The sequence below is a fragment of the Lissotriton helveticus genome, chromosome 4_1, assembly GCF_964261635.1.
Source record: "Lissotriton helveticus chromosome 4_1, aLisHel1.1, whole genome shotgun sequence".
NCBI lineage: Eukaryota > Metazoa > Chordata > Amphibia > Caudata > Salamandridae > Lissotriton > Lissotriton helveticus.
Genome location: NC_136063.1, coordinates 32127658 through 32141885, shown reverse-complemented (window position 1 = coordinate 32141885; position 14228 = coordinate 32127658). Strand labels below are relative to the sequence as shown.

Sequence of the window (14228 nt, the reverse complement as noted above, 5' to 3'; positions counted from 1 at the left end):
TGTGGGGGAGAGGTCAAGAGCAAAGGACATACTTTCACAAGATGGAATAGTCGTAGGACTGGTTCTGCATTGATAGCAGTTTTTGAAAAGTATGCCTAGTCCTCCTCCTCTGCCTTCTGCCCTGTCAACCCTTTGTAGTCCATATCCCTTAAGTAATATGGCGGAAATATCGGGGTTAACCTCATCTTTAAGCCAAGTTTCGGTAAGAAAAATAGCATCCGGGTTAGTTTCCTCAAGAAGAATTGACATTTCAGTTGAATGTTTGATCAAGGAACGGCAGTTTAGGAGAAAAAATTTAAAGAGGCTACCGGTTTCAGGTCGCTTAGGAGAGGGACATGGAACAAAGTGACAGTGGGAGCATTTTTCCCCTGGCACATCCGGATCCAAAGAGTGGAAACATAAAGCCTTTGGATTGGGCATGAGGGATTTTAGCTGTTCAGGGGCATACCCTATTCGAGTGGGTAGGGCATCTGAAGATGGTGCAGGGGTCCTGGCCCCTGGGCGCCTCGGGGCGCGGACGGGCGCAGACGGGCTTGCCTTAGGCGCGCCTTCGGCGCGCCGTCGGCGCGCCCGCTGCGCCCGCCCGCTGCGCGGACGGGATGGCCCAGTGCTTTTAAGCATTGTTCGGGAGGCGGAGGAGGGCGAGAGGGAGGAGCAACTCGACCAGCAGCCTTCCCCAACCAAAGATGGCGGCCAATCTGGATCGAGCCAAGAGTTCCCAGCGCCTAGCAGCAGCAGCGCTGACTCAATGTTGCTCCAAAGTGGCCTCGGAGCGAAGTAATCTCGCGCCGAGGTGAGCAAAGAATTAAAAATGTGCAGGCTAAAATATTCACAAATTTTAAAAAAACGGGTTATTTGTTGCTCAATAACAGGTTTATAGTTCTGGTCAACAGAGACAGCAAGAACCCCCGGCTTTCCGCCTCAGGGGAGAAATAAGCAGCTCGAGGATGCAGGAAACACCCTCTAAAGTAACCTGGGAGGGCGGGAGGGAGGAGCAACTCGACCAGCAGCCTTCCCCAACCAAAGATGGCGGCCAATCTGGATCGAGCCAAGAGTTCCCAGCGCCTAGCAGCAGCAGCGCTGACTCAATGTTGCTCCAAAGTGGCCTCGGAGCGAAGTAATCTCGCGCCGAGGTGAGCAAAGAATTAAAAATGTGCAGGCTAAAATATTCACAAATTTTAAAAAAACGGGTTATTTGTTGCTCAATAACAGGTTTATAGTTCTGGTCAACAGAGACAGCAAGAACCCCCGGCTTTCCGCCTCAGGGGAGAAATAAGCAGCTCGAGGATGCAGGAAACACCCTCTAAAGTAACCTGGGAGGGCGGGAGGGAGGAGCAACTCGACCAGCAGCCTTCCCCAACCAAAGATGGCGGCCAATCTGGATCGAGCCAAGAGTTCCCAGCGCCTAGCAGCAGCAGCGCTGACTCAATGTTGCTCCAAAGTGGCCTCGGAGCGAAGTAATCTCGCGCCGAGGTGAGCAAAGAATTAAAAATGTGCAGGCTAAAATATTCACAAATTTTAAAAAAACGGGTTATTTGTTGCTCAATAACAGGTTTATAGTTCTGGTCAACAGAGCTCAATAACAGGTTTATAGTTCTGGTCAACAATGGATTATCACAGAGTGGAGGTCTGTACAGTGGAGTGACGTAGAGTGAAGTGGTAAGAGTGGAACAGTGTAGTGGGGAGTGACATACAGTGGGGTGGCATAGAGTGAAGTGGTGTAAATTGGAGTGGCATAGAGTGGAGCAGTAAAAAATGGCTTTGCATAGAGTGGAAAGACGTGGAGTGGTGTGTCATAGGCTAGAGTGATGTGGCATAGAATGGAGTTGTGTAAAGTTCCATACAGTGGAGCAGTGTAGACTGGAATGGCATATAGTGAAGTAATGTGTCATAAAGTAGGGTGGGGTAGAGTGGAATAGAGTTGAGTCATGTACAATGGAATCGCATAGAGTGGATGGCATAGACTCTGGTGCTGTAGAGTTGACCCACTTACCACTCTGTCCTCCACAGCATCTAGTCATGTTCTTTACCCTAACCTCACTCAAATCAGCAAATAAAGTTTTCTTTGCAATAACAGATCGTTAGTTAAGCACTCAACTGAAGTATGGGACTGAATCACCTCTCTGTCCCCAGATATATGCTTTTTTGCAGAAACATGGCCAAATGCCTCCAACCTTTCAGCCATTACACTACTCATCCCAGAAAATTATCAGCTAATACGGCTGGGTAGAAGCCAGAAACCAGGACGGGGGCATCACCATAGCTTTTAAAAACACATTCAATGTTTCCTAGATTACGCCACTATTTCTGACTCAATGGAATTAGTCCTTTTTAAAATAATTCTATGAGCGATGGAAAGCCGTTAAGGGGCTTTGATATATCACCCACCAGGGACTAAGAAGGGGTTTAGTCAATATTTGGTGGAATAAATAGTAACCCAAGTCTTAGCTACTAAAACATTTCTTCTCCTGGATGATTTAAACTGCCACGGAGCAGATCTTGAAAACCCAGAGGTAGTGAAGCTTATGGCAGACATGGATAAGCTAGTTCTATGCCAACAAATCATTGGGCCTACTCAAGCTGGCCATTTGCTGGATCTGCTATTTACTAACAATGGGGCTATCGCTTGTGAGGCACCTATGCCTATAACTTAGACAAACCACAGTGAATACCGAAAAGTATTAAAGTTAGACTTTTGGTCTTAGTTTAAATTTGTGAATACTGAAAAGTTCTAAAGTTTGAATTTTGGTCTAAATTTACTTTTGTGATAACTAAAAAGTAGTACGTTTACTTCTGTGAATTGGGCCCACGTCCAGCACACACATAAAGGCATTCTTATCACTCACATTTACATTTATGCATCACCTTTCAGTAACTATCACTCGCGCTCTTCCGTACACATTCTTGTCACCTCACTCACCACACTACGGTAATTATAACTTGCCCCGTCTCCATGAACTACCTACACTCTTGGATATTACCTGAGGTATAGGCTGTGAATTTATTGCACTTAATAAAGCACTAATGACATGAGGATTTATATTAAAAGCCAGAACACAATGCATGGTAGTTTGGTTAGTTAGAGTTAATCAGTGATGTCATAAATGATGTCATAGAACATGTCATGAGTGATGCTGTTTGTGAGGTCATGAGCAGGGCATGGCAGCCACAAGTTATAGTTAGTGCTGCTAGCTATAACTTCTGAATTGTGTGTTTGTTTTAGTTCATAAGGTTAATATTGTCACCGAGAAATTCATCTATTACTTTATTAACCTTGTTTTTTTCCAGTGAATATAAATATATGATGTGATGCCTAGGATGTTAATCGTAATCAATATAGTGAGAAGAACTCAGTAATACGTTTGAATATATACTACATTGATTAGGAGTAACTACCTTGGCTTCACAGCCACTGATTCATATCCCATAATAGCCACTTTCTTTTTTTAAAGTCTCTAAGAGTCACACCAGCTGCATTGAAACTCTACCTCTGCCTCATACTGCCTAATCGTAGACAATCTCTTTCTCTTTCCAGATGTTCAATAACGGACTTCGGGGAGTGCGCTTTCATTGCAGTCCGAGCTCTGTACATGTCTTCATGTGGACTTCCCAGACCCTACATCTGTTCTAAGGAGCCGTATGTGTGAACATCCTGTGAGGCACCGCGGACGGTGCAGAATACCTGTCTGCCACTGGGAAGTGCTGCAACTTCATATTCTCAATTGGCTGCCCTACGAAGCAAGAATACAGCTAAAAATGGCATGCATCACTCACAAAGCGATACATTACAAAACACCCTTGTACCTTACTCAGAAATTCATTCTATTAGGAGGTTGCCGGGTTTCCTGGAGTCATGGAGATCTATTCCTGAAACCGGTCCTCTTCCAAAAGAAAATAACTTATGATTGAGCTATCTCTGGCGCAGCACCAAGAATTTGGAACACTATCCCCTTTAACATTAGAAAAATCTCGTCTATCGCGGCTTTGAAAAACACAGCCAAAACCTTTCATATGGGCAAATTCCTGCCATAACTCCAGCAGTTCAGTCATTTTCAGAGGGCATTCTTGTTTAATACAGATAATCAATCAATCAATCAATCAATCAGAGTACTTGTAAAGCGTGCTACTTACCCCTGAGGGTCTCAAGGCGCTGAGGGGAGGGGGTGCCGCTACTGCTCGAAGAGCCAGGTCTTGAGGAGTCTTCTGAAGGCGAGTAGGTTTTGGGTCTGCCGTAAGTGGGTAGGGAGGGTGTTCCAGGTCTTGGAGGCGAGGTAGGAGAAGGATCTGCCACCAAAGGTTGTTCGTTGGATGCGGGGGACAGCGGCGAGGGCGAGGCTGGTGGAGCGTAGCTGATGGGTGGGGGAGTAGAAGCTGAGTCTGCTGTTCAGGGAGGCTGGTCCAGCGTTGTGGAGTGCTTTGTGTGCGTGGGGGAGGAGCTTGAAGGTGATCCTTTTGTTGACAGGGAGCCAGAGTAGGTCTCTCAGGTGGGGGGTGATGTGGCTGCGGCGGGGGACGTTGACGATCAGTCGGGTGGAGGTGTTTTGGATGCGTTGTAGTCGTTGTAGGTGTTTGGCTGGGATTCCTGCGTAGAGTGCGTTGCCGTAGTCCAATCTGCTGCTGATGAGGGCCTGTGTCACCGTTCTTCTTGTTTCAGTCGGGATCCACTTGTAGATCCTGCAGAGCATGTGGAGGGTGTTGTAGCTGGAAGAGGAGACGGCATTGACCTGTTTAGACATGGAGAGGGAGGAGTTGAGGATGAATCCTAGGTTGCGTGCATGGTCAGTGGGTGTCGGTGCTGTTTGCAGTGTGGTTGGCCACCAGGAGTCGTCCCAGGCTGAGGGGGTGGGTCAGAGGATGAGTACCTCCGTCATGTCCGAGTTCAGCTTCAGACGGCTGTTCCTCATCCAGCCAGCGACGGCCTTCATTCCCTCATGGAGGTTGGTTTTGGCGGTGTGCAGGTCCTTGGTGAGGGAGAGGATGAGCTGGGTGTTGTCGGCGTAGGAGATGATGTTGAGGTCGTGTTGGCGGGCCACTTGTGTGAGGGGGGCCATGCAGACATTGAACAGCGTCGGGCTGAGGGATGAATGTAAATGTAAATGTAAATGTAGAGTATTTATATAGCGCACTTCTACCCGGAGGCCTCGTAGCGCTGTATTCATACCGCTGTGGAACCCATCCTGGCTTTCCTGTGAAATGTCCACTCCTGGGCACCCCCAAGGTGAAGCCAGGCATCCAAGCGCTGCTGGGGCAGTTGTGGAAATTAAGCAAGCTATTGTCCAGAGTCACAGAGTGGGACCCATGATTAGACTAGGCACCGAGGCGATAATTATCAGGTCCGGGGAAATTGAGCCCAAGACCCACGAGGCGGGAATTGAACCCTGGTCCCGGGCCAGACCTCTGCATCATGGTCTGCCGCTCTAACCATTGAGCCACGCTTCTCCCTGAGCCCTGGGGACGCCGCAGATGATGTCGGTGGTCTCGGATCAGAAGGGCGGAAGGCGGACGCTCTGGGTTCTGCCGGAGAGGAAGGACGTGGTCCAGTCAAGGGCCTTCTCTTGGATTCTGGCTTCTAGGAGGCGTGTCTTTAGAGTGCGATGGCAGACCGCGTCCAAGGCGGCCGACAGGTCCAGGAGGATGAGGGCTGATGTTTCGCCATTGTCTATTTGGCGCCTGTTATCGTTTGTGGCGGCGATGAGGGATGCGAGGGAGCAGGGAGATGGGCCGGAAGTACTTGGGGTCCTTGGGGTCCGATTTTGGGCTTCTTGAGGAGGGCGTCGATTTCGGCGTGTTTCCAGCATTCCGGGAATGTCGCTGTTTCGAAGGAAATGTTGATGACCTTCCGTAGTTGGGGTGCGATGGCAGCGTCTGCTTTGTTGAATACGTGGTGTGGGCACGGGTCTGACGGAGATCCTGAGTGGATGGAGTTCATGACCTTGCGTGTCTCGTCGTCGTTGATGTTGAACCAGGAGGTCAGGCGGTTGGCGCTGGTGGTGTTCACAGGGGAGGTGGGGTCTGGCGTAGTCGGGGCAGTCATGGTGTTGAAGCTGTCATGGATGTCAGCGATCTTGCGGTGGAAGAACATGGCTAGTGAGTTGCACAGTTCTTTTGAGGGTGGTATGTCGTTGGCATTGGCGCTGCAGTTGGAGAGTTCCTTTACGATGCTGAAGAGCTCTTTGCTGTTGTGTGCGTTGTTATCCAGGCGGTCTTTGAAGGAGGATTTCTTGGCTTATCTGATAAGGTGGTGATGTCTGCGGGTGGCGTCCTTGTGGGCTGCATGGTTGTCCGGAGTGCGTTCTTGGAGCCATATCTTCTCCAGTGTCCGGCAGGTGTGTTTGGAGGTCTGCAGTTTGTCGATGAACCAGGTGGCTCTCTTGCTGGCGTGTACACTATCACACATCAACTACTCGACTACACAATTCAATGTACAACTATTTTATGTCTTTGTAGCATAATTGTTGCTAGTAGCTTACTGTATAATGATTAGGTTTACTGAAATTGCAAGGTGTTCGTGTTGTTGTAAGCGGAAAACTTTATGTGAATATAAAACGCTCTGATTGGGGTCAAGTTTTCGCTATATAAAACACCAAAAACAAACATATATATATATTCAATGACAACAATATTGATCACAGCTTCATTCAAGCTCCCAACTCTTTAGATCTTTTACCTATGTATGACGAGAGAGGAAACAATTCTCTGTGTGGACACTGTGTTGGAAGAGCTCAGCTCAGTGCTTTAGCTGAAGCACTCCGAGAAAATTATTTGAGCACACAAAAGTAATGAAAAAGTTTGGCTAGTTGAGATTAATGTTAGTGATATTCACTTGCTACAGTGAGGCATGTTATGGGTGGCACCATAGTGACTGTTACAGCACACCTCCACAGAACATGTCAGTGATCCTGTTCCGGTGAAGGGATTTCACATTTGTTCTCATACAAAAGCTATTTCTCTATAAAAAGCGCTCATCAGCTGCTTACCTTCTCCACGGCTTCCCACGCACCTGAAGATTGTCAAGGAAGTGAAGCGCTTACAGGATACCAACAACACTCTACAAATCATTTGAGAAAAGACCTGCATGTCTCAAAAACAGCGGATGTATGATGTTACAACGCAACTTTTACATCGTGTGCCTTTACAACGCGGTATTTACAACGAATACCATTACAACGCATAGTGCTTTTAGGCGCTGGATAGTGAATTGTTTAATTTACTATTCCAACTCCAGTCCCCGTGGATAGTAGGGAAGGTGTTGGATAGTACATTAAACCCATTCCCTATCCTAGAGCGCCCCCCAGCGCAATGCGTTGTAATGGTTTGCGTTGTAAAAGTTGCGTTGTAAAGACACTGTGTGGTAAAAGTTGCGTTGTAAAGGCTGTTTACCAAAAACAGCACATGCCTCAGAGCAGCTGCTGGTAGCTTTGCTTTGATAACAAGGATCATGCCCTAAAAGTGAGGGGCATATTTATGAGTCCCATTGCGTCGCTCTTGCACCACGCTCAAGTGGCGCAACTCAGAAATGAGATTTACAAAGTCACACAAGCCCTCCTGCATGGCCCTGAGTTTATTCATAAACCTCAAGTAAATAAATGCAGCACAAATCGTTGCGCTGCCTTATTCTGAGTAAGGGAGGAGTTCCCTGGGCGTTGTGTGGATGTTCCCACACAACTCCTGTGTTTTTTTTGACGCAGTCCCAGATTGACCAGATCAGGTAAACCTGGGAGTGAGACAAAAAGATACACCTTCCCAAGAGAGGTGTAATGAGGACAAATATTTTTATTTCTCCTTGTTTTTTTATCTCTTCATATATATTCCGTATTCTACCACACACATAGATAGAGGAATAGGCTTCTCAGGATTGTTTTTGAGCAAGAAGGTGCCACCCATAATTTGTTCTGCAAAAAGAACAAATGATAGACAGAATGATGAACAATGCCTAACATTCACCCCAGCACAAGGATCTGGGCCTAAATCCATCATTTTTTTGCACACCATGCCCTTCTAGTTTAGATCCAGCCATATGCAAATCCGTCTTGACCCTGCTTCCCATGGAAACAGTCCAGCCTGTGATGCCAAGCCAGGTACACTGTGGATCGGAAACAAGCATCCTGTGATCAGTTTCAGGGTATCAGCCCTTATCAGCCAGGCTTTCTTGACTCCAGTGGCATGGTGAGCACAGGACCCATGTCTGGGTATACCCTTCCCACTTAGGATGCCTAATGCAAAAAGAACAACTGATGGATGGAATGCAGAACAATGCCAAACATTCACCCCCAGTATAGAGATCTGGGCTTAAATACATCATTTTTTGGCACATCATGGCATCCAGTTTAGGGGTGAATGTTTGCATGGGTTAGCATTCCGGCCATCAGTTGTTCTTTTGACTTTTGTCTCCCTACGTGAGAAGAGACTGGCAGGTGCAACGTTGGTTGCCCCAAAACTGGGTGGCACACGCCTACAGGTCATGCAATACGCTGATGATATTATCATCATGGAGCACACAAAAACAGGCCTACAAAGAGCGCTCATTGACCTCAATAAATATAACATAATAACAATCTTTCGATGAACGAATCAAAAACCAAAGTCAGGATTTTTGGGAAACATAAAAAAAAAAGAAAAATCTGTTCTGGCGAGCAGGGGACCTGCATATAATTACCTGCTCTAGCTATAACTATCTAGGAGTGTGGTTTAATGAAAAGGCAAATCAAGCTTCTAATCTCAAACACCTTTGCTCCAAGGGAGCAGGGGTTATTCACAGCCTGAGGCGCCTGATTCAGCAATTGTACAGCCTGACAGCCGAGCCAATTTTAAGGGTTTTACACGCCAAACTAAACCCGGCAATGTCCTACGGCCATTTGGCCTTCCCTGGCAAAATGGATTCATTTTTAGCGAACTATCAAATAATGGCCTACAAGAAAATATTCTCGGCTCCCCAGCATGCAAGGAGGGCGAGGCTGAGACTTGAGCTGGGCCTGGCAAGCACAGATCTTCATTGTCTGGGAAATGTATTTAAATTCTACATCTATCTCCTACGTGCTCCAGCTCAATCCATGAAAGAGCAACTGCAATCACTGTTTACGGACAAACTCTCCCCTTGGCACAGACAGCTGCACTTGGCTATTTCCACATTGAAGATCGAAATCACTAGCCTTTCTAATCCAATCGTTTCCCTGTCAATGTGTGAAAAAAACGATAAAAAAACAAATCACTCTAGTGTCATTCGAGAGAGATGTTGCTCGGCTCCCCCAAAAAAACACTACTTGCAGCTTTGAATGACTAGTATATTAAGGGAAAACCGCAACCATACTTTTACTATCCCCTTCAATCACAGACTCGCAATAAAATAATTTATATGAGGTTGCTAGCCCTTCCAATTCATGACTTTAACCCGCTGTGGGCTCGGAGGAATGGCCAACTAACATGCAGGCTCTGCAGTTATCCATATGAATCCTGGCTACATTTGTTGTGTTGTTGCCCCCATCTTGCCAATGATCGCCGACGCCTACTGGTTCCAGTTTTTCGGGAAAAGTCACTGAGAAATTGCAGGGAAGCATCGGATCTGTGCTTCTGTAACAATTCAGCCCAAGTACTAGCAAGAGCTGGGAAGTTTGTTAATATTATTTTAACTGCACTGCACAACGCCCAGTCTTAAAGAAACTGACAAGCTCCACTCTCATTGCATAAATTATTGTCGACGGAAGCTAAAACCTTTAGCGCCAAGTATTGTGACACTCTTTTCTATTGTCTTTTTTCTTTTCATATTATACACCCCCTTTTGATCAAATGTCCACTTGTGATGCTGCCCTTTGGACTTTAAATGTATCTGCATTTCCAGATCTAGAAATGTGTACATAACTTTTATTAATTTTACCCATTTTTAATATTTTACTGAGTATCAATATGTTGCTAGTATGTTACGGTTTTAATTAACTGTTTAATAAAGAAGAAGTAGACTGACCAGACATGGGTCCCGTTCTCACTGCGCCACTGAATTCCAGCTAGCCTGACTGATGAGGGGTGATTTGCTGGTCCCAGGATGCATGTTTCTGGTCCATGGAGAACCTGGCTTGGCAGTTCTGGCAGGACTGTTCCCATGAGGATCAGAGTATAGACTGATTTACATGGGGAGGGTGGTGTAGTGAGCAAAACAACAATGGTTTGTACCTATAACTTTGTGACTGGGGTGAATGTTTGTATTGTTCATCGTTCCCATCATCATGTGTTCTTTTTGCTTTATCACTGTAATTAAAAGAATGCATGACAGGATGGATTATTAACATCCTGAAATATTTCTGCAGCTGACGACACTACGAAATTCTATTTTTTGTATCTGAACAAACTAACATGAGTCAAAAAAGTAGTGAGGTACCTACAGTTCTCCTCCAGCTCGAAATAAAGATATCCGTTGTTGAGATCAAGACAGGAGAAGACTTTGGCACTATTCAGTTGCATGATCATGTCCACTACCTGTGGATCAGGATGTCTTTCTATCTCAATTACTATGTTGGCCCAGCGCATTTTAACACTATCCTTTATTGGCACCATAACTGTGGGCGAAACCCATGGCGTATGACCGGTGGAGGACAATGATATCATGCTTCATCAACATCTCTAGTTCTTTCTCAATGGCTGCTTGCAAGTGAAATGTGACTCTACTGAGTCACTGGGAGACAGGGTAAATGTCCTCATGAATGTGAAGTCACACTTTCTTGAGCCTTCCTAGGCAACAAAACAACCAACAGAACTGACTCACAATTTCAGACTGAGTGTGGAGGCTGTAATTGAGAGGCATCAGCCCATGTCAGCAGCAGTGGCTAAACTGAGTTGGCATGTACTGGAGAAAGTTCCTTTGAGAACATGAATTTTTACTTATACGGACACTGCTTTATGTCACATTGTCGCTGTAAATGACATTGACTTTCCAACAGCTTAGAGACAGCCCATGTGTATCCCTTCGTGTTTGATGGGTTGAAGCATGGCACAAGCGACAGACTATTGAACTTCATGACGGGCATGATGTTAATCAACACAAAACTGTCTCTGATGAAGGTTATGGGGCAACCATTGACCTTTATTTTATTATAAACTTGGGGCAGTGTCCGAATTAATTCAGTTATTTTGTTTGGGAGTTTGCTCATTGCAAGCAGCTAAACCTACATGTGCCTGTCACACATCCATTGTCTTCATTAGCGCTTGATAATGACATTGAAGAACCTTTTTAAGATATACTTGATGACGATCAACTTTGTCTGGTTTCTACTCGTTGTGACTGATTTTTGGGCATTGAGGGTGTGGTGCAAACACTTTTGGAACCTACTTAATTAAGATTGGGTTTCCCAGTATACCCATGTGGGTTTGGGTAATAAAGGTTATCGAGTGAAAATGCCTACAAGGGATCTTATTTAGCGAACAATATAATTCTTTTAAACTTTACTTGTGAATGCTCAAGGACTAGCATCAAAAATATAAATATTTCAGAGAAATTACCAAATATATGGTGAATAAATCTCATAAAACAAAAGAAGCATACAAGGGTGTATTTCTTTTTTGTACAAATTTATGTTCAAAATTTGAGATTCAAGGGTACATAATTATCTCATATATACAGGGGAGACAGAAGCCAAAATCACACAAAATAATTTCTCATTGTCACCAAAGTATTAAAACCCATTTCATAATAAAAATTTTATGGAAATAGCCTATGTATACAACACGAATTTCCTTGACAGAGAGTCTCTTTAGTGGGTGGGTAAATGGGTTGATCCGTCGACGTTTCAGTTGTTTCCTGAAAGTAAGGAGGACCGGTTCCCTCCAGAGGTACTCAGGTAGATTATTCCAAATTTGCGGAAGCAGGACAGACAATGCTCTACCGCCTTTGGATTTAGTCATGTGACGGGGGGGAGCTAGACGGCAGGCTTCAGAAGATCGCAGTGTCCAGCTGGGAACATATTTCTCTAGGCATTCTTTTATATATCCTGGTGCTTGGCCATAGATTGCCTTGCGGGCAATGCATAGGCCCTTGAAATGAGCTCTCTGTTTAATGGGGAGCCAGTGCAATTTGTGTAGCAGGTGGCTAGCATGGCATCTGCGGCAAGATGCGTAAATTATATTGAACTATTCCATCTTGCCGTCAACGATCGGCGTGTCTGTTTGGCGTCTTTATCCATGTCTAGCTGGAACTTTCTGGCATCCATTTTCTCTTCTGTGGCATATTAGGTTTCTATTTCGCTTTACTAACCGTTATGAAGTGTTTTTTTTACCTGTAACCTTTGCACATCTGTCCCGTGCTTGAACATTTGCTGTCATGGGGGTATGAAAACCCACATTGGATACATAACCTTTTCTTCTTTGGCGATGTCAACTTGCGTGCATCTGCCTTTTGCTTACTTTTCATAACCAATGCAAATTCATTTTTTGCTGTTCCAGCTTCCATATCAGCAGCATTTTGATCTGCTCTTTCATCGACCCCAGCAGCCATTAGTACTTTCTCTAAACTGAAAGTCTCTCTCACCATGCATGTATTGGTATGGTATATAAAAACACCAAACAATGGGGGATATTCACAAGGAAGTGGCAGAGTGAGGCGTTAGCCTTCTTGGCTTAACGCCTTGCTCCGCCACTTCGGAGACGCAAGGCTTTACCAAATTCACAAGGCTATAGTGCAGCCTTGCTTTTCCCCCTGCGATGGTGCTAAGTTTAACAACTTAGCGCTGACGCAGGCACCCTTGCACAAGAGTGCAAGTGTGTCTGTGTGCAAGGGAAGGTGTCCCGTCCTGCACATATACAATCCTAAATGCAATTCTCTCACTTTCATGTGTGCTGCTTTATGCAGCACATATGTAAGTGACAGAATGGCATTTTAAAAAAAGGTTTGTTTATGTACAGGAAGGGACACCTTTCCTTCCTGTACATACACAAACCATGGCAATTTGCTTTTTCCATGTGTGCTGCAAAAGGCAGCATACATGGAAAAATCAAAAACGAGGAAAAAAAAGAATTTCTCATTGTTTCGCCTGTTTAAGGCCAAGATTTTCCTGGTCTTAATTGTGGTGCTGCCTCCTATTTACGGTGACCTTGTGAATAGGGGGCAGCATCAAAATCAATGGATGTTGCAGTGAAACGCCCACCACAACACCCATCACCCTCCACTTTCACGCTAAATACAGCGTGAAAAGGTGCCTTATTCACATGGCAGCATTAAGCCGCATCCCAGTGGAACAACCCTGAACATCAGACGCACCCCGACCCTGCACATGTTTGGGCAGGACCTCAAGACCTAGCTCTTCGACTGATCAGGAGCTATCCCCCCCCTCAGAGCCTTGAGACCCTCACAGGTGAGTAGCGCGCTTTACAAACCGTGGTTTATTGATTGATTGATATCCGCTGATCTCAAGGAAGTATCCTATTTATATTTTTCACTAGACATACTCTGGAACAGGGGTAGCACTTTGGTAGCTGTTATTTTGTATAGTTTGATTGGCAGAGCGTTGGAGCCGCCGGCTTTACCAGATTTGAGATCTCTGATCGCCGTGGCTATTTCAGACTCTGTCAAGTCTCGTTCCAAGAGGTCTTTCACTTCTGACTCAAAGTGCAGCAGCTGGAGCGTAGCCAGTATCCCCCGTGTTTCAATAATCATGGTATCGGATTCTGGAGCATAGAGGTGCTCATTATAGTTCGCAAACGTTTCCGCGATTTGGCTACCTCCCCGGACAGTAATCCCATCGCCATTTCGCACTTCCTTTACCCCTCTGATTTTTTATCAAGCCATGCCAGCAACTTGCCTACTCTGTCTTCTCCCTCGTAAAGATTTTGTTGCATTGCTGGATATCTGGCTTTTACTGCCTCTTTGGATATCGTCTTGAACTCAGCCTTATTTAGCGCCAGACGGTGTTTCACTCCTGTATCGGTGTTAATTGTTAGGAGAACCTCCAATGCTTGAATGACTCGTTATATCTCATCTAATTGTGCATGTTTCTGCTTTTTGTCCCACACTATTAAAGAGGAACCCTGGCCCCTAATCATTGCTTTATATGCCTCCCAAAGGATGTGCGCTGAGTGTACTGTGCCAGTGGTTTCAGAAATGTAGTGATCTGTTGCTCCTTGGATTTTAGACCTGATAGTGGGTAATTGCAAGTACCAGGGGTTGATCCTGCCCGTTCATATCTGTCCGGGTTCTACGATTTCTTAATGAACACAGATTGGAGAGTGGTCGGAGATCCCACAAGCCA

At 45.5% G+C, this 14228-nt stretch overlaps 1 protein-coding gene across 1 annotated transcript in view; it reads left to right on the top strand.

Moving 5' to 3' along the window:
- LOC144828300 (uncharacterized) overlaps positions 1 to 9958 on the top strand; it is a 239177-nt gene extending 229219 nt beyond the window's left edge. The window contains exons 5-8 of the mRNA XM_078686383.1: positions 3536 to 5086; positions 5447 to 6422; positions 6740 to 7095; positions 7390 to 9958. Coding sequence (XP_078542509.1) covers positions 3536 to 3647 — 112 coding nt within the window. The 3' untranslated portion in view covers positions 3648 to 5086; positions 5447 to 6422; positions 6740 to 7095; positions 7390 to 9958. The remainder of the gene's footprint in view (positions 1 to 3535; positions 5087 to 5446; positions 6423 to 6739; positions 7096 to 7389) is intronic.
- The last annotated feature ends 4270 nt before the right edge of the window (positions 9959 to 14228 follow it).